This window comes from Lepidochelys olivacea, assembly GCF_965140295.1.
Source record: "Lepidochelys olivacea isolate rLepOli2 genome assembly, chromosome: 3".
Lineage (NCBI taxonomy): Eukaryota > Metazoa > Chordata > Testudines > Cheloniidae > Lepidochelys > Lepidochelys olivacea.
In genome coordinates, this window is record NC_140413.1 from 47,633,474 (window position 1) to 47,660,535 (window position 27,062).

At 38.1% G+C, this 27,062-nt stretch overlaps 1 protein-coding gene across 2 annotated transcripts in view; it reads right to left on the bottom strand.

Annotated features, from left to right (window-relative positions):
• Positions 1–10,200: 10,200 nt before the first annotated feature.
• LOC311518254 (uncharacterized protein) overlaps positions 10,201–27,062 on the bottom strand; it is a 197,235-nt gene continuing 180,373 nt past the window's right edge. For both annotated transcript variants that reach the window (XM_084623903.1, XM_084623904.1), the window contains exons 22-29: positions 25,376–25,411; positions 24,679–24,723; positions 23,026–23,058; positions 18,022–18,168; positions 17,879–17,933; positions 17,293–17,493; positions 13,168–13,245; positions 10,201–12,195 (exon numbers count right to left, since the gene is read on the bottom strand). In XM_084623903.1, the coding sequence (XP_084480029.1) occupies positions 12,008–12,195; positions 13,168–13,245; positions 17,293–17,493; positions 17,879–17,933; positions 18,022–18,168; positions 23,026–23,058; positions 24,679–24,723; positions 25,376–25,411 (783 nt within the window). In that variant the 3' untranslated portion in view covers positions 10,201–12,007. The remainder of the gene's footprint in view (positions 12,196–13,167; positions 13,246–17,292; positions 17,494–17,878; positions 17,934–18,021; positions 18,169–23,025; positions 23,059–24,678; positions 24,724–25,375; positions 25,412–27,062) is intronic.

Here is a 27,062-nt window from a genome sequence, read left to right on the forward strand (position 1 = left end):
TCTGTATCCTATCCCTCCCCTCCAGCGTATCTACCACTCCTCCCAGTTTAGTATCATCCGCAAATTTGCTGAGAGTGCAATCTACACCCTCCTCCAGATCATTTATGAAGATATTGAACAAAAAGGGCATGTAGTTGCCTTAATAGAAAAGTGGAAAAACCCCAAACTCACCTGTTTCTACAGAGTTCCTTACTGTAGTATCTAGTCAGCACAAACCACCAGCCTCCACCTCTCTTCTCTGACTGCATAATGCCCTTCTAAATTGGCTCAAGTATGCTAAATCAGCTCCCAGCTGGCAGTGCATTCTTGATCTGCCACAAAATCCTGGCTGGAAATTAACCCCTCAGGCTTCATGGCATTTGCAGGGTTGGCAGGAGCTCCTCTTAGGGACACCACTGGGATAAGCATGGTAAAGCCTGCAGTGTCACCTCCAGGAGCCACCAAAAGCCCCTAACATCATTATCAAATTTGTCTCCAAACTTGCTGCCTGATCATCAAATGTCAGTTTAGCACCCACCCTTAAATCAGGCCATTATTAAAGTGAGTTGTGATTCAACATGGGATAATGTAGTTCTATCAACGTCCTAACCAGTCCTATGTTACCCAATGTGTCATTAGCGAATTATTCTGAAGATTTTTTTCTTAAGGCTTAGTGTTTTTGTCAGTGTATATAAAATCCCCCAAAGTCCTTAAAGGCAAATTGATAATAGAGTTTGTAACTGGGTTTTGACTCAGTACTTTGAGCGAGGACCAACAGGGTCTAATACATAGTAGCTTGTGCACTTGGATTTTATTAGTTGAAGTATTGTGTTTTGATGACTATCTGGAGTATAAATGCAATATCCAATGTTGTGGATCTGTGTGTTTGGGGAAGGAATTCCCAGCTGCCATTGGATAAGCTGCTATCTACTGGATTCCTTAAGCACACTTTCAGTTTTGCCCACAGAGGGCAAAGGAAAGTTTCTTGTAAAAGTCAGTTCAGCCCCTTCCTCTTAAAACACTGAAAAGCAAATTAAAAGAGTTCCCTGGTTCAGTGTATTTTATATATATTTAAAGCAAGTTCTAGGGGATCATAATCACAGAACCAGGACTATGTTTTGGTCTTTGGTTTTTTTTGTTGTTTTTTTCTGAGAAGTACTATGAAAGCACTTACTGAATATATACAATTTCTTTTTCACCTTTTATAAAACAAACCCCATTTGGGAGTTAGTATTTCTTGCCAGTTTCCAATGTAGAAATTAGATAATACTAGGCTTGGACAGTTGTTATGATTTCTTGCACTGTAGTCCAGACCTTACTCCTAGATGCCAAGATTTCCCAGCACTCAGCTCTGAGACAGTTTTCATTTGCAGTTGCCATTTGGGAGGCCCAACTCCTGGTGCCAAGGGGTTAATTATTCCCTTCACAAATGTATGGCTCTGCATTTATGGACAAAAAACATGAAACAAAACGTGTGTCACACTAGATTTGATATACAAAGTGAAGCACTATGACCATCTTCTCTTCCTTTACAGTACATACAGGTCACCTTATATCTTCTTCTTTTTTTTTCTTCTTTGAAGCTTGATGAAGCATTCCCACTGAAGTCAATTCCACCATTTGTGGTGGTGTGAGGAACCAAGCCCCTAACTGTATCAGGGCCCTCTAGTTCCTTAATCTCCTCAGCGAGCATAGTATTTTTTTCCAACACTTAAAAAAAGTTTTTTGGCCAAAACATGATTTCGAATCATTTTCCATTTTTGTACAATATACAATATGCAATTCTGACATGTCACTGAGATGCCACAGGTTCTCTTCATGCTTCACAAAGGACAAACTGAAAAAAACAAATGGAACACAGAATGGAATTTATGAGGTTCATAGAATCATAGAATATCAGGGTTGGAAGGGACCCCAGAAGGTCATCTAGTCCAACCCCCTGCTCAAAGCAGGACCAATTCCCAGTTAAATCATCCCAGCCAGGGCTTTGTCAAGCCTGACCTTAAAAACCTCTAAGGAAGGAGATTCTACCACCTCCCTAGGTAACGCATTTCAGTGTTTCACCACCCTCTTAGTGAAAAAGTTTTTCCTAATATCCAATCTAAACCTCCCCCACTGCAACTTGAGACCATTACTCCTCGTTCTGTCATCTGCTACCATTGAGAACAGTCTAGAGCCATCCTCTTTGGAACCCCCTTTCAGGTAGTTGAAAGCAGCTATCAAATCCCCCCTCATTCTTCTCTTCTGCAGACTAAACAATCCCAGCTCCCTCAGCCTCTCCTCATAACTCATGTGTTCCAGTCCCCTAATAATTTTTGTTGCCCTTCGCTGGACTCTCTCCAATTTATCCACATCCTTCTTGAAGTGTGGGGCCCAAAACTGGACACAGTACTCCAGATGAGGCCTCACCAATGTCGAATAGAGGGGAATGATCACGTCCCTCGATCTGCTCGCTATGCCCCTACTTATACATCCCAAAATGCCATTGGCCTTCTTGGCAACAAGGGCACACTGCTGACTCATATCCAGCTTCTCGTCCACTGTCACCCCTAGGTCCTTTTCCGCAGAACTGCTGCCTAGCCATTCGGTCCCTAGTCTGTAGCTGTGCATTGGGTTCTTCCGTCCTAAGTGCAGGACCCTGCACTTATCCTTATTGAACCTCATCAGATTCCTTTTGGCCCAATCTTCCAATTGGTCTAGGTCCTTCTGTATCCTATCCCTCCCCTCCAGCGTATCTACCACTCCTCCCAGTTTAGTATCATCCGCAAATTTGCTGAGAGTGCAATCCACACCATCCTCCAGATCATTTATGAAGATATTGAATAAAACCGGCCCCAGGACCGACCTTTGGGGCACTCCACTTGATACCGGCTGCCAACTAGACATGGAGCCATTGATCACTACCCGTTGAGCCCGACAATCTAGCCAGCTTTCTACCCACCTTATAGTGCATTCATCCAGCCCATACTTCCTTAACTTGCTGACAAGAATACTATGGGAGACCGTGTCAAAAGCTTTGCTAAAGTCAAGAAACAAGGTTCTAAAGTTAAGGCAAATATTTTTGACAAACAATATGGATAGATTATGCCATGAAAGTTTCAAGGTTAAATCTTACGAAGGAGTCTCAGCTATCATTCTTCAGCTGGAAGCATAGTATGTACTTTCACCAGTTGCAAAAGGAGATGATGTCAAAAACTGTAAGACAACCAACTCTGAGTACACAGAGAGTACGATAATCACATGGCAGACAACGAAGCTGCTTACATAACTGTCTGAGAGTTTACCAAGCAACCAATTTCTGTGACAGTATCTTCTGACATTAGGCATTTTTTTGCCATTCAAGAAGAAAGAAAGGAAGAAAGTAAAAAAGAAAAAAAAAAGTTGGAGTGATAGAATATACTGGCACATCACCAGAAATGTGGGGTGTTTTTGTTTTTAATAAAAAGCACTAAATACAAATACAGTAAATATCCGGAAAAAAAACTCAAAAGAAAAGAGAAGATAAAGAATTGCACAACAGCAGTTCAGCAACTGGTAAATTTGCAGGGAACAACTAGTTAACTTTTATGCTGTGTCTGTTGACAGAGGAAAATCCCATTTCTAATGCATTTTTCCTGTTAATTCAAGTTGTTATTGATTCATCAACACACCCTTATGTATTGTAATAGTATTTGTGAAACTATTTTGGTTACCTTATAATATGTCAAATGATTAAAAGAACTCCATAGAAGCAGGTTTCCAGTACATTGGAAAATGGGCAGTAAATACTTTTTAAAGTGACTATTTTCTAGAGTATATTTAACTTTTTCTATCCACGGAACATCTATATAGACTCAAAATGAAGTACAAAGTGTTACTGAAAGAGCATTATGAAATTAAAGACGTCCTTTTCATGTCTGATGCTAGGTTCTGATCCAGCAAAGCACTGAAGCTCATACTTAACTTTAAGCACAAGCAGTCCCTTTGAAGTCCTCATGTGAGTAAGTGTTTTGCTGGATCAGGACCCTCATGTGGACTTTGTTAAATAAAGGCCTGATGATTCAAACCCCATTTAAGTCAATGAGAATCTTTCCACTGATTTCAGTGGATTTTGATCAGGCTCTAACTCTCCTCCTCAGCAACAGCTTCTCACCTGGATTATTGTGCCCACCTAATATAAATTCTTGACATGCATTCAGGTTCATCCTCCATGTTTTCTATACTGGATATAAAGATCCCCCCTGTTTCTTGGGGTTTACTTAAAAGCTACGTATGAGTACCTGATATAAAAATGAAACTGGCAAAGGATACAGCCAAACCTGTCAGAGAGGTGGTCACATTAGTTGAAAGTTTTATCCTATTGCATCCAGGACGTAGGTAGTGAAATCTCTCATCATATGCCACTCACCAGGAGTCCAACCAGTGCTGAGCTGAGGGAGCTCAGTCCCTCCTGTGAGTGACTGCTCACCCTCAGCTCACACTGTCTTTTTCTGGAGCAGAGAATGACAATCAACCTCTCACAAAATGAAGTCCAACGGTAGCAGGACTATGCTGTCTTGACGGTTAGTGCAACGTCCATACTCTGAGGGTTTTTTTTTTATTGGGAGACTGGTGTCTGCCAGTTAAGCAATTTGAGAGTCGTGAACTACATATATGCCAAGTAAATACTTCACATGTGGAAGCCAACTATGACATCTGGCCTTTTACTTATGACACCAGTCCATATGTATCTACTCCCAACTTTCCTAGAATGACTTCTCAGGGGCACAGAGGGCTAAACTCAGCATTATGTTTTCAATAATAAATAACATAGCTATAATACGTTTCACTTCTCCAACCTTATATTTGAATCTCTATCCCTAGAGGTTTTTAAGGCCTGGCCTGCCAAAGCCCTGCTGGGATGATTTAGTTGGTGTTGGTCCTGCTTTGAGCAGGGGGTTGGACTAGATGACCTCCTGAGGTCTCTTCCAACCCTAATATTCTATGATTCTATTCCAGTCCTATGCTTAAATACTAGCCCATGCTCCATGTTTAAAGATGATCAGGATAAGAAGGAAATGCCAGTTACACTGGGAAAATCAAAATGTTATATTTTGTTTCAGATCTGGTCGAACTAAATTGAAAGATTTTGTTTTAGGTCAGTTCAACACTAATCTATGTCCACTTGAGCTACCATGGTGCCTCATTTTCCTGTTGGGACTGGACTTCTTGGCTGGACTAAAGCTTCTATGATGCACTATAGTCTCTCCTCAGATGGAACCAGCACAATGCATCATGATAGTGAAATAACCAGAGTGCATCATGAAAGATATTATCTGGCTAGGGAGCCCAGTCGTTAGAGGGGAATGGGGACATGAGGCATCTGAACTATAACTCCATGAAGTATCATAGTGGCTCTGGGAGATACAGATTAATACTAATTAATAATCAAATTGAAATGAAGCATATTGATGGACAAAACAAAATGAAACAATATGATTCTGAAATGTCATTTCATTTACATCAAAATGAAACGTTTCAGTATTTCAGCATTTAACATTCTTGAGCTTTCCAGTCTGCCAAAAATTTTAAAATTTTGATTTTTGATCAAGATAAGAGAAAATTTCAAAATTTTCTGTGGGATAGAGACTGTAACTTTTGACCAGCTCTAGTCATAACCACTGGACTCGGATAGAATTCTACCTGACATCCTTTTGTTTCCTCTTTGGCCCTTTCAGGCCCCACCCTACAGGAGCGGATCACCAAGCGCAGTATCATATGAGACAGGTGACATCCAAGAGGTCAGATTAGTTTTGGACACAAGGTTCTAGGCATGCAATGGAAATTTGATTCTTGATAGAGCTGAGAAATAATGATTTAATCGTGCCAGGTGAAAAATGGATTTTCCAGTTTGCTGGCAAGTCCTTTCTGAAAAAAATCACTTTGAGTCAAAGAAAACATTTAGTTTGACCTGAAATGAAATGTTTCATTTAGATTTTGAGCCCTGTTTTTTTTTAAATCATTTAATTAAAAAAATAAAATTAAAGGAAAGTTTATTTTGAATAAAAAGGTTTTGTTTAGAAAGCATCAAAACCAAACATTTTGATTTTGTTAATATTTTGTGTGTATGTGCTTTTTTATCAAAGCCATTTGGAAAAATCTAAACAAATTGAGGAAAGTGGTTCAGAGTTGCCAAATCTGGCTCGCTCTCTCTCCTTTTTTTTGGCAAAAAAAAAAATAAAATAAAAAAATTTTGTTTGAAAAATTTCACCCATCTCTATTATTTAGCAAGGAGGATCAGCTTCCCACTCTGCTAAAATCGATGGGATTGGATAGAGCTGTGAGATGTGGTTGTAAGGCTCTCCTTCAACTGATCTGACAGGCTCTTGTGCCTACGATCAGGTGCCAAAAATACAGCCGTGGGCTGCTGAGTGTTGGGGTGTGTTCACAATACATTAAGTCATTAATGTGGCTCTTCTGGGAAGAGATGCTCATACATGAAGGACAGCCCAGGTCTACTTTCAGCCAGTATATGTGCATCTTCCTGGGATCAGTTTGGAGAGTTTCCTATTGCTCTTAAATTCATATTTGCAATCCAGCTTACTTCCCGTTACAAGAGGAATGTCAATTAAGCACATTATTAGCAGCAGCTGTAGCAGGATGGCCTTTCATGGGGATTACAGTGACAGTAATCCTGTTTATGGTTGAATCTAGCAGTGCTCACTCTACCCTGCAGCTGATTAGGATGAATGTGTGCAGTTTGAGTAGAATTAGTGCAGTACGATTTTGCTTTAGTGCCATCTGCTGGATATAAAATAGAGATTAATAGGTACAATAATGGAGTTGTCTTCCACAGTATGTCTCTATTATTATGTGGGGTTAGGAAATCATAGTTTTATTTTTACTTGTTCATATGAGTTTTAATTCAGTTAAAGAAAATGTGTGTGTGTGTTTTAAAAGTGCTAGCATGGTCCTCTTGATGCAACAGATTGGGTGACAAAGGGAAATAGTAAAATAAAATGGGTGGAAAAGAAAATCTTGAAACTATTTCTACTTGGTATTATCTATCCAGAAATCCTATGTTCTGCAGCTGCTGCCATTAATACTGGATAACTTGTTTTTGTGTTTTCAGAACATCCTGCTGGTACAAAATTGAGAATCAATGTTAAGCTTGTAATTCTGGACTGATAGTCCATAACTTACTGTTATGCTGTACAATACAGAGTAATATTATAAACTGTCCTGAGAACCTACAAAAGTGGGTGTGTGTGGGCAACCTGCAGTTCCAGCTTTGACTTCAAATGTATTTACTTTCATGGTCATAAACCAAATGTACATTTCTCTGGTTCCTATCTGTTCACTTTTTTTGACTGTTGCTGCACATTGAGTGGATGATTTCAGAGAACTATCCACAATGACTCCAAGATCTCTTTCTTGAGTGGTAACAGCTAATTTAGACCCCATCATTTTATTATGTATAGTTGGGATTATGTTTTCCCAATGTGCATTACTTCGTATTTATTAATATTGAATTTCATCTGCCATTTTGTTGCCCAGTCACCTAGTTTTGAGAGATCCTTTTGTAGCTCTTCACAGTCTGCCTGGGACTTAATTATCTTGAGTAGTTTTGTATCATCTTCAAATTTTGCCACCTCACTGTTTATCCCTTTTTCCAGATCATTTATGAATATGTTAAATAGGATTGGGCCCAGTACATACCCCTGGGGGACACCACTATTTACCTCTCTCTAGTCTGAAAACTGACCATTTATTCATACCCTTTGTTTCCTATCTTTTAACCAGTTACCAATCCATGAGAGAACCTTCCCTCTTATCCCATGACTACTTACTTTGCTTAAGAGCCTTTGGTGAGGACCTTGTCAAAGGCTTTCTGAAAATCTAAATACACTGGATCCTTGGATCCCCCTTGTCCACATGCTTGTGACCCCCTCAAAGAATTCTAGTAGATTGGTGAGGCATGATTTCCCTTTACAAAAACCATGTTGACTATTCCCCAACAAATTATGTTCATCTATGTGTCTGACAATTTTGTTCTTTACTATAGTTTCAACCAGTTTGCCCGGTACTGAGGTCAAGCTTACTGGCCTGTAACTGCTGGGGTCACCTCTGGAGCCCTTTTTAAAAATTGGCATCATATTAGCCATCCTCCAGGCATTTGGTACAGAAGTTGATTTAAATGATAGATTACAGACTACAGTTAGTAGTTCTGCAATTTTACATTTGAGTTTCTTCAGAACTGTTGGGTGAACACTATCTGGTCCTGGTGACTTATTACTGTTTAGTTTATCAGTTTGTTCCAAAACCTCCTGTAACGACACCTCAATCTGGGACAGTTCCTCAGATTTGTCACTAAAAAGAATGGCTAAGGTTTGGGAAACTCCCGCACATCCTCAACCTAATCTTTTCAATCTCTCATCATAAGAATGTCTTGCCATGCCTCTAATCATATTCATCAGCCACCTCTGAATGCCCTGAGTTTCTGCTATGTTCTCTTTGAAATACACAATATTTAAACTGAGTGTGTTCCATTAATTTATAGGACTTAAAGTTTTAAATATGATTCTCTCTCATTCTTTTAAAATCCTAACATTTTGTTTGCTTTATTGAATGTGCTTTAATATTGTTGTTTTCATCGAGCTCTCTACAATAGCATCAAGGTCTTTGTCCTCAGTGGTTATAGTTTGTTTAGGTACAGCAATATGCATGGAGTAGGCTTAGCAGAAGGAGATTTTAATTTTTGATCATTTTGATGGATAATATTTATGTATATTTAAGCATTTTTAATGTTTATTGATTTAAATTTTCATAGCTGTGCATAATTATGGATCGGACAATTATATAAATAAAAAAGACACAGATTCAAAAAAGTTAGTTTTATAATCATTAAAACACAAATTGTCAACATCACATGTCAAAAAATACAAAGAAAATATCCTTAAATTAAACTCTAGTAAGCAGCGTTTTTCTTACTTCGCCTATCTGTAAAATTTGATAATTGACAGAAATATTTTTGTTGGTTGGGGTGTAGAGTGAAATAGAGATTTACTGATATATACTGATAAAAAGTAATCCTTCCAAGTCTGTGTATAAGTAGTTCAAATATTCCTTCCAATGTGCATTACTTTATATTTGTCAACAATGATTTCACCTGCCATCTTGCTGTCTATTCATCTAATTTTGTTGAGTCCCACTGTAATTCCTCACAGCTTTCTCTATTCTTGATTAATCTAAATAAACTTTGTCACCTGTAAATTTGATCTTACTGTTCACTCCCCTTTCTGAATCATTAATAAATGTACTAAAAACTGTACATAATATGGAAGCTAGGGGCACCGCATTTACTCTTTTCCGATCTTGAATACAGATAATTTCTTCATGATTTATCTTCTCTATTTTTTAGCCAGTTTCTGAATTTGACACACTTTCTCTCTCACTCCACATCTATTTAGTTTGCTTAATATACTTTTGTGAGAGACGTGAAGGCTTTTTGGAAGTCCATATAAATTGTATTAACTAGTTCTCCTTTTCCCCTATTTTGTAGGCACGCTCAAAGTATTCTAATATAATTCAAGAAGATTACTAAAATGGCTTTTGTTTGTTCTGCTGCAAGAGATGGATCCTGATATGAGGGGAGTACTTAATAAACAATAGGAACATTTAATTATTAGCAGGGAGATAGAGAAGATATAATCTAGTAGGACTTTTCCATTTCTGGCTTCAGTGATTCTATTTCCTGTTTAATCAGGTGACTGAAAATCTCAAATTGAAGTGAGCTCAACTGAAAAAACATAGTGACAGGTTTCAGAGTGGTAGCCATGTTAGTCTATATCTGTAAACACAACGAGGAGTCCTTGTGCCACCTTAGAGACTAACAAATTTATTTTGGCCTAAACTTTCGTGGGATATAACCCACTTCATCAGATGCATGGAGTGGAAAATACAGTAAGCAGGTATAAATATACAGCACATGAAAAAATGGGAGTTGCCTTACCAAGTGCGGGGGGGGGGGGGACGCAGTGCTAATGAGGCCAATTCAGTTAGGGTGGAAGTGGCCCATTCCCAACAGTTGACAAGAAGGGGTGAATATCAACAGAGGGAAAATTACTTTAGCACTGACCCCTCACTTGGTAAGGCAACTCCCATCTTTTCATGTGCTGTATATTTATACCTGCTTACTATATTTTCCACTCCATGCATCTGATGAAGTAGGTTTTATCCCACGAAAGCTTATGCCCAAATAAATGTGTTGGTCTCTAAGGTGCCACAAGGACTCCTCATTGTTTTTACTGAAAAAAAAAAAAAGCATTTGAGGATATTAATATAGAAAAGCTGGAAGTCGACATTTAAGTAGGCACTTAAATACTAAAATTAGGGTTTTAACAACATATGGAATTATGCCATTTCTATGGGACAGATTCTGGTACCCTTACTGAGACTGAATAGTACCTTAATTCCACAGTTGGTCTTACTTAAGTCAGTGTGACCGCTCATGGAGTAATCAGCTACGCAGTGTGAATAAGGGTATGACATTCAGGTTCTACATGATGAGATGGATTTGGGGATTTCAGGGTGGGGGTGGAATGAGACAGATTTGTTCTTATTTTTAGAGGGTTTTCTGTTTTGGGTTTTGTTTAGAGAAGATGGAAGGATACCAAATCAGAGAGCAGCCCCCAGGTATAAATACCTACCCTAGGGGCATAGTATATATTCTGTTGTGCTATCACAGAGCACAGACAATTAAAAAGCCCTTGTATTTATTCATCACATCACCACCAAGCCTCTACAAACTTTTATTTTACCTTGAATGTCAAGCTTACTACCAAATTTTTGTAGCACGACAACAGAAAAACAGCACATCAAAAAAGTCATATAAAGCTTTGGTTAAGTGCAATACAAAGATTCTCTGCATTAATTTAAAAATGTACTCAAATTTTAATGGGAACTGTGCAATTGCTTTTTTACTTAGAATGCAAGAAGTACTTCTTGCTAGTGTTGCATACAATGAAAATTAGCATACAAATGTCTTGCTTAAAATGGAAAACAAAGTAACATAACAAACATTGCAGTTAGTTAGCAAGCACAAAGACCTTTCTTTTTGTAATCCTGTTTTTTATGTTTGACACCTACAGTCCTTGTGGAGCACAGCAAAGGGGATGGAGCTAGATCTGTAATTTTACTGAATGTATTAAGTTTGTTAAACTTCGTTGTAAAAAAATGTGATTTTCAACCTTTGTAGACTGTAGTTGCAAACAAATTAAAGTTTATTTTTAAAATAATGCAATGTTTAATGTCAGTTAATTTATAACTCATTTCGTTTCTTTAGTTAGAATGAGTCATTCTGGGGTGAAATCTCAGCCGCATTCCATTTCAACCTGATCCTTAGATAAATTGCGATTCCATTTCACACTGACCTTTATCTAAATTAATTGAAGATAGATTGGGTGAAATTACTGGCATAAAAAAGCCAAACATTTTTCTCAATGTTGTAAAAATCAGACACATGCTTTTGCTAATGGAAAGCCTTGAGCTATAAAATATTAAATGTACATAAACCAATAAAATTCACACACATATGAAGTAACAGCTAGACTTTCTTTCAAAATCAATTACTGTATATGTAGGCTAAATGTGAAACATTTCACAGTGATTTAAAACCTGATCAATAAACATTTAGCGCCAAATCCTGCTCCCATTACAGTCAACAGAAGTTATCTAGCAATGTTAATAGACTTCAATGGAAGCAGGAGTATGAGTGGGCACTTAAATATTAAAAATCAAATGTCATGGTTAATTTTAGTCATGGTAAAATTGACTGTCTCTCTGGAAACCCTTGATATTTAATCAATGCTAGTTATGCATCTAAAGGCCCAATATGAATGGAGATTCTTTTTGAATGGAATGTATAACCTGTGTGATCTTTATTGCTTTACCAAACCAGAGGTACTTTTGTTCCTGTTTAAGGGATTATTATTTCTGGTCATCTTCCTGAGACTTGAAAGACCATAAAAGACAAGCACCATACCTATTTCACGGACTAACTCGTTGCAAATTAATAGTTCGGTCCCTTTCTAAATGGATCTCTTCCTACAATTACACTAAAACATAACGAAGGATCACAAATTCCTGGGGGTCCAGGTTGTCCTTGAATTCCAGGATTTCCACGATCTCCATCTTTACCAGGCTGCCCAGATTCTCCAGGACGTCCCTCTTTACTCATTCCAGGTGGACCTTCAGGACCTTGACATATATACAACAAGTAGTTAGACTTTGCTGTATATATACTGTTAGAGATGGGTCCAAGTTGAATACTGGATTCAAACATCCCAGAACTTTGAGGAAGTTCAGAATTTTGCATTTGGCTCCTGTTTCTGTACTAAGCTGAACAAAACTTCACTTTCAGAAGAAAGGACTTCTTTGGCACTAGAGTTTATATACCAGGAATTAAATGTTTGTTACAAATAATCATATTACCTATGTCATCTACTGAACGAACTTGAATCAAATTTACAAACAAACAATCAAGATGAATAGCAGAATAGATTGAAAATCAAATCAAAATTAAAAGCTATTTTAAAAGAAACTTTTAAAAATTGGCTTTGGTGTATTGTTACTTTATCATATAGTCCAGCTTACTGTGGGCCAGAACCAAAGTCCATAGGCACCTTTCCATTGACTTAATTGGCTTTGGATCAGGCCCTATCATCTCCTCCAAAGGATCAATTTTATATTTTGACAGAGCATACTATTGTTTAAAAAAACAGCTTTCCTTTAAAAAGAAATTGCTGTGTGATTTCATGAATATATCAACCTGGATTTTCAGAGCCTCTGCAGCTCCTATAGGTGGGAATTAGGTTTGTGGGTTCTTAACATTTCTGAAAATCTGACATGTTGCGTTTTATTTCTTCTTCCACTACACAAGGGAATTTTGCTAATTTTAAATCTCAGTCTACCAAGGAATAGGAATTTGAGTCACTTATATCTATAAATACCTACCCTATAGTAAATAATATATTCTGCTTCAAATGAAAAGCAATAAAAACACACATACCCACAGTGTTTTCCTACCTAGCAACCAGCATAAAAGGAATACTATTTAAACTGTGTAAAATATAACTACTTAAGATTAATCCAATCACGTTAATTTTAGTAACCAACATTTTAAAAATAATTAACACGTAATGAAATCTACATGGCTAACTCAGGCCTTACCTGGAGGGCCAGGGGGCCCTTGTATTCCAGGAACCCCAGTTCCTTGGCTGCCCTTTTCTCCATTTTTTCCTGGTGGCCCTGTAGGATACCAAACACACACACATGCATACTAAGCATTGTTTTTGTTTGAGACATTGAAAAGGCGGTGAGCTGGATGAGTGATTGTTCAATGGTAAACATTGTAATTGCCTTATTTATCAGCCTAATTTCAATTTAAGATCTAATGGCAAGTAATTTCTGTTGAAGGGAGTGTGGGGGTGGAGGGGTGTAGATAATAGGCAGGATTGATGGTGAAGGCTAATTCTGGCTTGCCTTTCACTGGTGGCATTTTGAATAGGTCACATGAAAAAATGGATTTGAAGCTTTGAACATGGTCTCTAGTTGAAACAGAAAATATACAGGTGATCTTTCAAAATTTACATCAGAAATTAAAATCTCTCTCAAACAAGAGATACCAAGCCAAATTCAGTGCTTACACGTGTCAGCCTATGGCCTAATGTGTTCAGTTTCTTCGGTGAAAAAGATTGCCACCTTTTTTCAGCCTTTGCTGAGTAGCCAAGAAGATTAATCAGTATTAATGGAGATAAAAGTATCTAACTGCTGAAGACAAAACTTCAACGTGCTCCGAAATTAATCTGGTTTTCTGGGTCAGAGACAAAAATGTCAGAGGATTTTCAAAATGTTCATTGAGCTACAGTTGGCATCCTGCTTTACATACCCTTCTCAGAGATTCTTTTGATGCTGTGGAAACATAATAGTTGCTGAGACCCAAGATGACATATTTTGGACATTACCATGCACCTTGGCTCTGATCCAATTGACTATGTACTTAACTTTAAGCATGTAAGTAGACCCACTGAAATCAATGGGGCTAGTCACAGGCTTACATGCTTTGCTGGATTGTGGCTGATATTACAGAAAGGGTACTGAAACTAGAAAAGCTACAAAACAGGGTAACAAAGATAGTAAAAGCTATTGGGCTGTAACTGAAGTAAAAGTTTAGGAAAATTAGGCTAATGTTCATTAGAAATTAATTGTGAGAAAATATAAAAAATTCAAAAGACTATGCCACAAAATTATTCAAGAGGGTAATAGGCTCAAAACAAGTAGCAAGTAATGAAGTCTAAAGAAAATACTAGAAAGTGAAGAAGTTTAGAAAACACACACCAAATTCAGCCCTGATGTAAAAAGGGATACAAGTCTAAGTGAAATGCACATATATTGAATGTATTTAGTCAAAAAATTATTATTTCAAATGCAAAAAAAGATAATTAGACACTAAGAAAAACAATACACCAGAGAGAAAAAACAATTAGACATAGAAGTTGATTTTATTGGAAAAGTCACACTGACTCCTTATATTCTCAAATGTTAGTATGGCACTTTTTATAAGAAATGAAACCCCTTAATAGTCTCAAATGATAATCATGTTCTTGTGTAATCTTCGACTAACTGTGTGCAACAGCGTATTCCAGAGTATCAAGGTGAAGTCTAAGGGATACAAGGTAACTACATCACTTCAGTACATATTGTTAGAATAAAGTACAAACTGTAGCTTCCTTGGAATCTTTTGCTGTCCAAAATTTGAGCTCAGAGGTTCATAAAATGTTCTTTACAAGATTAAAAATATCTTTTCTAGGGGTTCCTCCTTTTCCAAGATCATTCATTTTTTCCACATAATGAAACATTGTATCTTGGCTTTCATGCATTCTGCTGATAATGGCATTTTGCCCAGACTTTCCGAGTTAAAGAATCCCTAAGCCCAGCCACTCCAAATAAGTACAGTAGTGAAGGAAAATTTCAATCTACTATAGAGATTTTAAAAAGTTCCCCTAAGAAATTGTCTGTGGAAACGAAGTAAGGAGCAAAGATGGAGAATGACTCCGCATTTTTAAGAGGCTAAAAGAGACTGCAAGCCTTTTAATAAGGGAGAAAAGACCAAAAATCCCCGGGAAAAAGGACCCAGAAAGAATAAAACAAAAAAAACCCATTGATAGTGGTTCAGATTCCTTTTCTTTTTCCTATGGAGGATTCATAAAGGTTAGGCCTAATTTAGTTAATATCAGAGATTTGACAAGATCACAAGCCTAGCTGACACGATTACTGAATAGTGATTTTTATTGCAGAATTTACTGAAACTGGTTTGATTACTGAAGTGAGAAATGGTAAGAAGAGCATGAATCAAATCCAAGTGTCCCAATTAAAAGTACAGAGCATAACCACCAGATAAGACGTAAAGGACAGTTCAACCTTTCCAAGAACATAGGTGAATTAGGCAACTATTTTCTTGAGACCATTCAAAAGTAACCCCAAAATAGTAGAACAAACTCTGACCTGACATAGCCCTAGTGCTACCACCTTGACTGCAGTAAGGTGACACAAGGTATAAATCAGTTTGGAATGTAGCCCACTGGAGTACACTTCTGATCCACCTATATTAGAAAATCTCGAACGAGGAACCAATTTGTATTGTTCCTTGAAGTGATAAATTAAAGCTGGTTTCATTGAATATAAAATCTTTAAGAGCAGTCATTATTCTCATAGAGGAAGAAAACTAGAATGACAGATATTCTTAGATACACTAGAACCAAAACGGCTTCTTTTTATATTCGGCAGTAATTTAAAAGGAAATGGCTATATCTGGTTGGGGATTTTCTGTCATAATGTTATTTCCAGTGGTAAACGTGATTCTTGTCATATTGAAATTTGCCACAGGAAATTTTAATATTGCAGATTTTTTTCCCTGTTAGGAAAATTGAAACAAAATATTTACTTTCACTTTGGGTCTTCCCAATTCAACACAGTTTGATTTGCTGAATAGAATCAAAACATTTGGGCCAGTTCATTATTAATCTGTGGCTGCCTGACCTCCACAGTGCTTCATGCCCCTTGTTCTCAATTCTGTTGAGCTGAGCTGAAATGAAATGTTTTGACACTTGCAAATCAAATTTTTTCTGAATGTTTTATTCTGTGAAAAATTTCAATATTTTGACATTTCATCCTGAGTGAGGACAAAAAGTATATGTTAACATAGCAGAATTTCCCACAGGACAGAACTTCTAATTTTTGACCAGCTCTAGCCAGAGGCAGATTATGCTTTTGGGGGGCCCTGGGCCAGAGCAAGTGGGGGCCACTTCCCCACCCCATCCGCCTGCAGTCTCCCCCTGTCCCTCCCCCAAGTGCTCCTGCCAGGGAGCAGGAGCGTGGTGCGGGGGCTTCCCCTACTCCCCAGCAGAAGCGCCAGTTGTATGGGAAGAGCGGGACAAGCCCCTGTGCCCCAACCCCACTCCCACTCCCCAGAAGGAGTGCCGGGCATAGCGGATCAGATCGCCCATTTTTCCGGGGTCTCCCAGTTGGTCAGGGCCCCTGGGCACTGACACCATTGGCCCAGTAGCTAATCTGCCACTGGGTCTAGCAATGGCCCATTGTGCAGGTGAGCACTTTCCTTGCTGACAGGTCAATCCCTGAGGTCAGCCAAAGAAAAACATCTTTAAATGATTGCAAAGTGCTCACCATGCAAGGGTCAGGCACAGTTGCAGCTGTGAAATCTAGGAAGGCCCATGTGAGTTCACCTGAGTGCAAGGACTATGCAAGGCTAGGTCATAGTTCCACACACCCCCTTAAGGCATGGTGCAGCAGATGAGCTCCACTATATGCCAGGGAATTCTGTGAGGCACTCTCCCTCACAGAAGTGCTGCTCTATATTACCCCCTAATGTAAGACTGTGCCTATAAGGCATGACTGAGCCCTTAAAGAGACAAACTGTGGGGGACTTTAGGCACAAGGTCAAATCCCATATAGTGCTAAATTGGGAGAAGGCCACAATTTTTTACTTCAGCAAAACATTTGGACCCAAATGCTGGTTCTGAAACCACCCCTCCAAAACCTTCTGACTCAGATCCAGATTTCAATTCTGTAGCCTCTCTCTAAAATGGTCGGAACCAGAAAAATTAAACCAAACATCTCTCAACTTTCGGAAATGAGTTCTGTATCCTGAACCGAACTACATGGTGTGGACTCCTCTCGACCCTCTACTGCTACCCACTCAAGTACCATTCAGAACTGAACATGTAAAAAAAGTAAAAGCTATATGTTATTTGCTTCGTGAGATACCCAGGCAGTTACCTTTTGCCCCACGGGCACCAGGACTCCCAGGAGCTCCTGGAAGACCTGGAACACCATCATTTCCTGGTAAACCAGAAAAACCTCTAGGACCTTCTGGGCCTATTGGACCTGGTGGACCAGGACGTCCTGGGGAAGCACTTTGGGACTGACAATGGTTGCAGTTTTGTAGTCTTCCACTCCGAAGGATAACAGGCAACTGGGCTAGGAGAATTCAAATGAAAATGCTTTAGACTATTCTGAGAATGACACTGAGATAATATTACTATGCAAGATAAAAATAACCAAATGCCAAACTACATTAATAAGGATTTAAGATAAATCATTTGTTATATAATCACCAAAAGCAAAATATCTGGCTTTTTGTGGAGGAGGAGGAGATGGCAGTGGTGACGTATTAAGGCCCACAGACTGGAAAGATTAGGAGACATTATCACTATAGTGTGTACTTATATCATAAGAACCTGTAGACAGTCCATTGTGTTAGTAGTTTTGATTTTTCTGAGAACAGGATATCTTTATAATTATCATGAAAGTAGCCAGAGTATTTTAAATAAATAAAGAATACATTGCAATCTCTGGGACTTACTTCTCAGTACATCTGCGCAAACCTGCCGAATAAATTCTTCTGAAAATTCCCTTCCCTGAATTGAATATAGAAGAGTTATAAAAAATGCATAGAAAGTTTTTTTAAAAGTGCATGAAAACTACAATGTCAGGTTCTGTACGTACAGGTTTTCCATCTGCTCCAGGTGGCCCTGGGTGCCCTCTATCTCCCTGTTGTCCTCTTGGACCAGAAGGTCCAACCAAACCATTAACACCAGATTCTCCTTTCTGTCCATTGAGGCCTCTAATGCCAGGATCTCCTTTCTCACCTTTCTGAAACCAAAGGCAACAAAAACCGTAACCTAGATTTTTCAAAATTAATTTTCAAAATTAATCTTCATTGTGAGGAGCTGGCAGCACCTTCACTAAGATGCATTCATAAAAATCAATCTGAATTAATTTATCTGTGGGGATCATCTTGACAGAGGATGTTGATTAACAGGTCCATCTCTACAAAAAAATTCATTGAATTCTTTGGATTTTTGTGAATAATATTTTAATTCAATTATGCTTACAAGAAAAATTTACTCAATAAATTACCATTACAGAGAACAGTTTTACTTTTCTTTGTACAGACCAAACTTTTAATCCTAGGCAGAACTATTTTATATAACAGTTAAAGGAAAAGAAAAATATTAAATGGCTCTCTCCTCTTTTTGATGATACCACAGTTATATTAATACAGGACATTAAAAATCTTCTTGGAAGATTATAGGCCTTGTCTACACTAATGGAGACATATAGAGTATGTGTAGCAACACACTGCAGTGAAAAGCATGCTGCGTCCAAACTACAGTGTGTAGCTACACATCGCAGGGAAAGGCTCCAGCACTGGGGAGGCAGTGGGACACTACACGACTAAAAACAGCTTGGGCATATGTTTGGGCACTGCTTGGGCATGTAGAGAGCCGTGTATGTACCTGAAAGTTCTGGCGTGCCTTTACTTGCTTAACCCATGCCTCATGTTTACACTGCTATTTATCCCATGCTAGGGGAGCTTGCATTACATACTCTGCATGCAACCACAAGGGAAGATATAGCCTAAGGGTGAAATTCTGGCTCCACTTAAGTAAATTGCAAAACTTCCATTGACTACAAAGGAGACATAAGTTCACTCTACGTCTCTACCATCCAGGAAGGGGCGGGGAAGGGGGGCAGAGGGACGACAGGACGGGGGGGAGGAAGTTGAGTTTGATTTGTGCTACTTCTTTTTTCCAGACCTCAGTTATTCTCAAATTAATTGGCAACAACAGTAGACAATCTGCTAAGTAAGATTAAGCCAATACTGGGAAACATTTTGAAATAAGAAAACTTAATTTAAGTAGTGATTCCTCTACATCTGACTACCTACCACATTCGTTAATTTGGACTACTTTCCAAACTTGGAGCCAACAAACCTCTATTGCAGTGGAATATGGTACACTCCCAGATTTAAAATTAGTCTAATCTTTGTTCCCTTATGAGTTTTTCCTTTCAGTTTTCATATGACTAGTGTATATTTTCAACAGCAGCTTTATAAATCTATTTCACCCTTTCCAAATGTGCTATATGGAAGTGCAGAAACAAAGCAACAGACTATATATTGCTAAATAAATAATATTCCTTTGGGCAAAGGAAGAAAGTTTAAGAGGTCCTTAGTCAAACATTTTTTTTATAAAGCAGCCACAGGTCTTATATTCTATTTCATTGTACAGTAAGTATATTATTAGATCATCCTACAACAGAATTTTAGGGCTCACGCAAACCTATTTGGCACAGCCCCATGTAGCAGCAGTGCAGTTCTTCACCACCATAGGGAAGGATAAACCTCCCAGAGCTTCCCTATATGCTGGAAGAGCATGGCCATTGCACCATCGTTTACGATAGTGTAGCATGCTTCTTACTCTGTACTTGGCCAACTCTGCTGGCCGGTGTGGAGCAGGTTGGTGGACAGGCTCATGACCCTGCTGCCTTTGGGTGGGGTGCATCCCAGGGGCTCTCAAGGGAATTGTGATTATGCTTGACCTCTGTAAGTGGAGTGCAAGAAGGATGAGGGGGAACAGCCACACATGAGCCAGTCACCATCTGTCCCTTAACATTTTTAAGGCTAGTAAGCACTAAAGTTCCGTGAACCCACAGAAAGTCATTTAGCTCAGGTTTTTCTGCAAATGGAAAGCCAAAGCCTTTTTCATCTCACTCATACATTTATTTGATAGTTCTATCCAGAAAAGTAATTGTATAAAAATTTCCTTTACTTTCCTACTCAGCAGAGTATCACTCCATGTATACTTGCAATTAAATTTTGACTTATTTTCGAAATTATGACTCTTTACTTGTTAGTTCTATGCAGCTAACAGAGTAAAGAAACAGAGTGTTGGTATTTTTCTTATGCAGCATCAACAAATGAATTGTTGACTAAATTCTGATCAGCTATACAGCAGACTTTGACAAGCATTCCACAGAATTCTACCCACTGTTCTCAATTCAAAATTTGTTTTATAGAAAACAGTGCTTTTAGTTAAGACTGTTTAAATTTGTATTCTCTTTGTATGATGCAGTTATAAATCTTTGTTTAACAGACACTAACATATCTTCACGGGATTGTTAAGGTTTAGAGCAGAGATCGGCAACCTTTGGCATGCAGCCCGTCAGGGAAATCTGCTGGTGGGCCAGGACGGTTTGTTTACCTGCAGCGTCCACAGGTTTGACCGATCGCAGCTCCCACTGGCCACGGTTCGCCGTTCAGGCCAATAAGGGCTGCAGGAAGCAGTGTGGGCTGAGGGATGTGCTGGCTGCCGCTTCCCACAGCCCCCATTGGCCTGGAACAGCAAACCACGGCCAGTGGGAGCTGCGATCTGCCAAACTTGCGGACGCTGCAGGTAAACAAACCATCCTGGCCCACTAGCGGATTTCCCTGACAGGCCACATGCCAAAGGTTGCCAATCCCTGGTTTAGAGATTGCTAAGGTGTGGAGCACTTACAACTGCTTTTGACTACAACAGGAGCTGTGTACGCTGACAACTGAAAATCAGACCACTTTTTAGGTATCTAAAATGTATATAAGAGAATAAATCTAGAAACCCATTTTTGGAAATATGACACAAGAAAATATTTACGGTAGTTGGGAGGAATTTATTATTATTTTAATTATATTATAGCTATAGAGCATATTTAGAGACTTATAAATTACTTGTAAGTTGATTTATTGTTAAATAAGTTTTTAAAAGGGCTGTGAAATGTTAAAAAACAATGCAACCTAGAGAAAATGGCATCTACTGTAGAACGAAACAGCAGGCAGCAAGCCCACGTAAGAAACCAAGGCAAAATACTGGAATCATCAGCACAACTGCCTGTAGAACCTGCCAAAAAATAAGATGAAACTGCTGAAAGAATGTTTTCTGCAGCAAATCTTGGTCTTGTAATGGCCAGCCACATCCAGTGTAAAAAGAAAAGGAGTACTTGTGGCACCTTAGAGACTAACCAATTTATTTGAGCATGAGCTTTCGTGAGCTACAGCTCACAAGTACTCCTTTTCTTTTTGCGAATACAGACTAACACGGCTGTTACTCTGAAACCACATCCAGTGTGTGGCCTTGTTTGTTGACCCTTGCTATTGGCAGAGACAGTCAAGAAAAAGAGAGGTGCTTAACAAATGCTGAAACAGACTGGTTGGAGAGATTTTATATTAAAACAATTCCTTTACAACAAGTACTAAAATAAAAATATTTTGTAAAAACCCCAAAACCTAAAATAAGCTTATATTGTAAATTGTACAGCTCTTATAAGTACACAAAATGAAATCATATTTATTTGTACAAATGTCTTACAAAGAGTATTAGAAAAATGTAAATAATGTCCATATCCCATGAAAGTATACCCCAGTATTATGGTGATTTAGAAAATGCAGGAGGATCAGATGAGGAAACCATCAGATAGATGGTTCTATGACAATCTTTTACTGAGCTAGGCCATGATTAAGCAAGATACTTATGCACAAGTGTAATCTTAAGGATGGTTATAGTTCCACTGAAGCCTATAGTATTGTTCAGTTGCTTACAGTTGCACACTTGCTGAAGTACTCAGCTCAAGTGGGGCCCTAAAGAACAAGTTCAGCTAGTGAAATACAACAAACCTTCTTTAAGTGAAACCCAACAAGGGATTGCCAAAAACTGATTGTGTAAAGGAATCTCCTAATAAAGATGAAACAGAGTTCTACTGAATGGGCCCATGTACACTGATTTCATTTACCCTAGAGTCGGAACCAGGAACAACTACAATGAAGCTGATTAATTAGATTTTTTTTTTAAGTTTTTATAAACAGAACTATAGGCACCTATCCAGTGCTCTGGGCAGATGTCCCATGAATTAAAAAGCACAACATGAAGTTAAAAAACGACTGCCCATAAATATATCCATTTCAACCCATGTTCTCCTCTGCAGCCCAAGAGAAGAAGAAAAAAGATGGGTCTTACAGCGTACCCAGAAAGCTAAAAAATCTGAGCTTTGGCAGACCAAGGAACGGATCAAGTTCCAAAATCCAGGACCCCTCACAGGACCCCATCCCCTCAAGAGAATGTCTTTGAGCTCCAGATTGACCCGAGTGAGTCATACTAGCGTAAAACCAACGGAAGTGAGTTCAAAATCAGGCCCAGTGGATTTGGGGATAGTTTGGGTCAGTCTCAAAAGAGGCTGTCACCGAATAAGGGTGTCTCTTGGACCATTTTATTGAATTATAACATTTTTTAAAAATGAAGAGTTGGGGATTGAGTCTCCAGAAAAACAAATTACTCTTTTCTTTTTTTAAAGTCCCTTGCTTACTTGTTTGTTTTTCTCTAAGAAGCCCCTTCTTTTGTCTTCAGATTCTGTTTTACTTGGAGTTCTGTAGAAAATCTACATTCCTTTCTCTCTTTTTAAACAATATTTCTTTGTCTTTTCAGTCACTGATTTCCCAAAACATTGCTTTTCTACTCTGTTGTTAAATCTTTCTTTTTTCATGCCTCCTCCCACCTGACTTTGCATCCAATCATCCCCTTTCATTTTTGTGCCAATGAGGACAAAAGCAAGCCCTTTAGCACACATTTTACATAGTCACTATTCACACAATTGGCAAAGAGAATTAAAAAATGGTGCTTGTGATTTGAAAACACGTACCTCTCCATTTACTCCATTCAATCCATTTGCTCCCTTTGGAAATCAAATGTGGAAAAAAGTATAAATCAAACTGAGCCACCATTATGATGCATCATTCTTTTACTAAATCTGGAAATTAACTACGATTTATTTCAAAATACATCTGAATTCTTATACTTACACACGAGGCAAATGAGGCACAGCAAACAAACATTAATTAACTTCTTAAAAATTAATATATATGAACAATGTACTAGCAGATCATTAGGTAAATTATCATACACATTGTATGTTATGCACTTGCATTAGTTTTCTTACAAGAAACACTTATTGATAAGTACTGCCTCAATAAAAAGCTAAAGAAATAACAGGTTCATTGTGTAACCAAATGGCCCAGAGACTTTACACACTGACATCCAGATTCAATCTGTGTTTAAATTGGCTTTGGCTGCCAGAAATCCAGGCCCTTGAGTTATAATGTCAGTCTTGGAGGAGGATGTTGCAGTGGTAGAAAATGGCTAACAACCTACTGTCTGCCAAAAGGCACACACCGATGTCGCTGGGTGTGAAGCAGCATGGCAAGAGGGCACATCACCTCAGCTGTCTGCACTGGTGGGACTCCTATGGAGCCTTGCTACAAAATGAAGCTGCATCTCATCTGTCAGGTAGAATCCCTGAGGAAGGGGAGAGGAGGTAGCACCGCCTGGCCTCCTTTTGGTTAAATCCTCCTGAGGTTTTGAGGGTCAGTCTGGGGTATATAATTCCTTACCCCAGCTTCACTGAATGTGGCTCCTTGTGTTTCCAACCAGGCATGTTCTGATAGTACCAATGCACTGATTGTGAGAACAATCTTCACTGTTATTTTCTTCACAATCTAGCTTTAACTTTGTACTGCTAGTAAGTACTTTGCAATTTAGACATGACAAAGCATGTAGTTAGCAAGTTCTTACACTTACAACTAACAGTTATTTCCTATGGTATGTTAATATAGCCAAATATGACAATCAAAATATACTGGAACAAGGTTAAAGAAAAGAGAAGTTAGCTGATTTGCAGCTGAAACAGGAAACATCTGTAATTTATGAGTACAGAAAATACTAACACACTGACTTGATTTCCAGCATGAAAGTAATTGAATCTTTAAATGCAATACTTGATGAAAATGTTGCATGATAAATACAAAAGTGATTGGAGGGCTTGTATAGTCTTGGGCTTGACTTTCAGAAGCTTGAATCCATTTTTCCATTACTACATTATGCGGAGTTTATGTTATTGTTTTATCAATAATATTGCAAAATAAACTGATTTAAATAAAAACTTTGAAAAATGGAATCAGTTTCTTTCTACTACTGCAATGATATAACTAGATTTTACCTTTGCAGAACTCTCCCCTCAGCCTTTTTGCCCTCGTTATATAAACAATCCTGTTCTTTTTCTCTGCTTTCTATTCTATTTTTCAACATACAGTTTATTTTTCATTTCATTGGGTTAACTATTTTAAAGTTTAAACTATATTTTAATGACATTTTAAATAATCAATACAATCCTATTTACTTGTAAATATATCAAATGTATTTCTTTAGATTCAAAGAACTACCATTGTAAATGGCATTTATCTTCTGAAGCAGCAAAATAAATGCAGTTTTTTTAAACTGTGTATTCTTTTAATGGTACCTGTTGGCCTGGAGTTCCTGGTCTTCCTCCTTCTCCCTTTTGTCCCTTCAGAAAAGAAGCAGACTTTCTTGAACACTACATATTTCTTTAGGTGAACAAATTAAGTAGTCAAAATAATGTAAAGAGATAAGCCCTAACCAAAGGCCCATCTTTATAACAGGTTCAGTCAAAAACCTGGATCCACCCATCACCGAGTTTGTTGATGGGAGGCAGACAGAGAGGTGTTTCAAGATTCAGTTCCAAACTGTGTAGTTTGGACATACATTTCGACTGTAGACACAATGGAGTAAGCCTATGATCTGAACATACAGAGACAAATACTGATCTCCCTTGTTCCTGCCTATTTCAGTCGCTTTAGCACTGCATTGAGGAAAGTCCTCATTTTTATGACATTACAGATTTAGAGACCTATGGTGGATTTTCAAAAGCACTCATCATTAGCCTAACTCTGCCCCCCTACAATTAGTGGGAGCAGCTAAGCCATTTTAGAGTACTTTTGAAAATCCCATTCTTTCTCTCAAACTAACTTTCATAACATTGTGTTGGTGAGTTCATATTGTGCAGTGATTTACTGAGTTAAGACTGTATCCTGCAGTCCTTAGTCAAGCAAGGCTCCCATTTATTTTAATTCAAATTGAATTAATTTTTAACATATGGCATGCCAAATGATATTTAATGAAAAACAAAGTTAATATACCTGGATACCTCTTTCACCTTGGTTTCCTTTTTCCCCCTGTAAAATATTTTAAGGTATTATAAAATTTCCATTATAATCCATTTTACAAACATTAGTTTGTGTTTTAATTTATTTCAGTAACTACAAGAGAAGCAGTTAGTGGAGTACATTGATGGTGACTGAAAACTAAATATTCTATCCTCATGTCCATAATTCCTGATCCAGTAAAGCCATTAAACACATGCTTACCAGCTTTGCAGGAACAGGACCATAATAAGTAGGGAATTTGCTGTGCAGATAACTATCATAAAGAACAGTAATATTGACATGTCAAATTAAAATTAGGAGATTGCTGGGAATCCTGTTGAAGTCAGTGGGAGTTCAACCATTGATTTAATAGAAGTTAAATTGGGCCTTGCTTTTACCAGAGGACCAGATTGATTGCAGATGTAAGCAGGTGCAACTCGGATAGTAAATGGATGTTCACCTTCTTTCATTCATGGTGAGCAAAGCCCAAATAATTTCTGTAAAAATGACAGCTAACACTACAATACATAACACGTAACCTTGATATTAGAGAATTAATCAGAACGTATTTTCAATATATGAATTTGAATCCCATAACTTACATACAAAACCCGATTCATTTGCATTTATCCTGGTTCAACTTAAATAGAGTTTCTATCTAATCTACATGGGGGAGATTTTCAAAGGCATAAAAAAATCTCCCCCTAGATCTGTATACTATGTATTTTTTTAATACAGTGCCTGGCACCATAAAATCTCAACACCTTTCAGGTTTCAGAGTAGCAGCCTTGTTAGTCTGTATTCGCAAAAAGAAAAGGAGTACTTGTGACACCTTAGAGACTGACAAATTTATTTGAGCATAAGCTTTCGTGAGCTACAGCTCATTTCATCGGATGCATGCAGTTTACCTTGATGTAAACTCAAATAAGAATTAGTCGCACAGTGTTAACTCAACTGCAAAACCCCTGAAGTAATCCAACAGCCACATTGCACATCTGACACCTTATGTATAATATTACCTGCTAATTATCATCATTTATGCAGCACCATAGGTATACATAGTGCTTTACAGATGTACAATGACAAGTCTCTGCCATAGGGCATTTAGAATCTAAGCCCTGATCCAGAAATTCAATGGGGCTTCACCTAAGCGTGGAGGTCTGAGCTAGCAGATTTGAACAAAGAACTGAGGTCCTGAATAGACACAATATGGTGAGTGATGACAACATACAAAGGGAGGAACTGGGTGGGGAGTGGAAAGAAAGGGCCAAATTGCAATTTTTAAAGAAGGCAGGGACTATTTCATTTTATTCTTTTTTATGTTTCTTGCTGGATCCAAGTATTTGTTTCCAGAAAAATAATTTTAATGTTTAGCTAAGTGTTTAACAGTATTAATGAGATCTTGACTAAACAAAAACCCTAGAAGGTCTGAGTACACTTTTGTCAGATCCAACAATAGATAAGTTATTTAGTTTAGTTTCAGTTTCAGTTTAGTATTTATTTTACAAATAAACTATGATAAAACCGAAGCTCATCTATTTTCCTGTCACATGCCCAAACTACACCTTTCTCTGAAAAAAGAAAAGGAGTACTTGTGGCACCTTAGAGACTAACCAATTTATTTGAGCATGAGCTTTCGTGAGCTACAGCTCACTTCATCGGATGCATCCGATGAAGTGAG